This window comes from Anneissia japonica, unplaced genomic scaffold (assembly GCF_011630105.1).
Source record: "Anneissia japonica isolate Jap-2015-1 unplaced genomic scaffold, ASM1163010v1 scaffold75804_len955_cov105, whole genome shotgun sequence".
In the NCBI taxonomy this organism is placed as follows: domain Eukaryota; kingdom Metazoa; phylum Echinodermata; class Crinoidea; order Comatulida; family Comatulidae; genus Anneissia; species Anneissia japonica.
The window spans coordinates 1-958 of NW_022742479.1; the positions used below are offsets into that span (position 1 = coordinate 1).

The window sequence follows — 958 nt, forward strand, 5'->3', positions numbered from 1 at the left end:
GAGCGCACGGTATTGCTGGCTACCACGGCTGGTCAATGGTGCGAAACCAGGCATGAAGAAATGCATACGTGGGAATGGAACCATGTTGACAGCCAATTTTCGCAAATCGGCATTCAGTTGACCAGGGAACCTCAAACAAGTGGTGACGCCGCTCATGGTAGCAGATACAAGATGGTTCAAGTCACCGTATGTTGGTGTGGTTAGCTTTAATGTACGGAAACAAATATCATAAAGGGCTTCATTGTCAATACAGTATGTTTCATCTGTGTTTTCAACAAGCTGATGTACTGATAGGGTAGCATTGTATGGTTCAACAACAGTGTCTGAAACTTTGGGAGATGGCACAACGCTGAATGTGTTCATAATTCTGTCTGGGTATTCTTCACGGATTTTGCTAATGAGGAGCGTTCCCATACCAGAGCCGGTACCACCACCAAGGGAATGTGTAAGTTGGAAACCCTGTAAACAGTCGCAGCTCTCTGCTTCTTTGCGGACAACATCAAGGACAGAGTCTACAAGCTTAGCACCTTCTGTGTAATGACCCTTAGCCCAGTTGTTTCCAGCTCCACTCTGTCCAAAGACAAAGTTGTCTGGTCTGAAGATTTGTCCAAATGGGCCAGATCTGACAGAGTCCATGGTACCTGGCTCAAGATCAACAAGCACAGCACGTGGGACGTACTTGCCGCCAGTGGCTTCATTGTAGTAGACATTGATTCTTTCAAGTTGAAGATCAGAGTCTCCATGATATGTACCGGTGGGGTCAATACCGTGTTCATCAGAGATCACTTCCCAGAACTATGAAAAGAAATATAAAGACTGTATTATAATTTATGCAACTGGCAGATATTTTTACAACACACAAACTGATCCTTGATTGGTAAATTTATCATGCAACATTCCGTATTTACACCATTAATCAAAATAATCATTTTATTATTTGCAGCATTCATGTAATTTA

General features: G+C 42.9%; 1 protein-coding gene across 1 annotated transcript; it reads right to left on the reverse strand.

The window, feature by feature from the left end:
- Window positions 1-6: 6 nt before the first annotated feature.
- On the reverse strand, window positions 7-808 carry LOC117119158 (tubulin beta chain-like; the record flags this gene model as incomplete). The annotated part of the gene is made up of 1 exon (XM_033263966.1): window positions 7-808. A coding segment is annotated over exon 1 (630 nt), but the record flags the coding sequence as incomplete, so codon positions are not given.
- Between the last annotated feature and the right edge of the window lie 150 nt (window positions 809-958).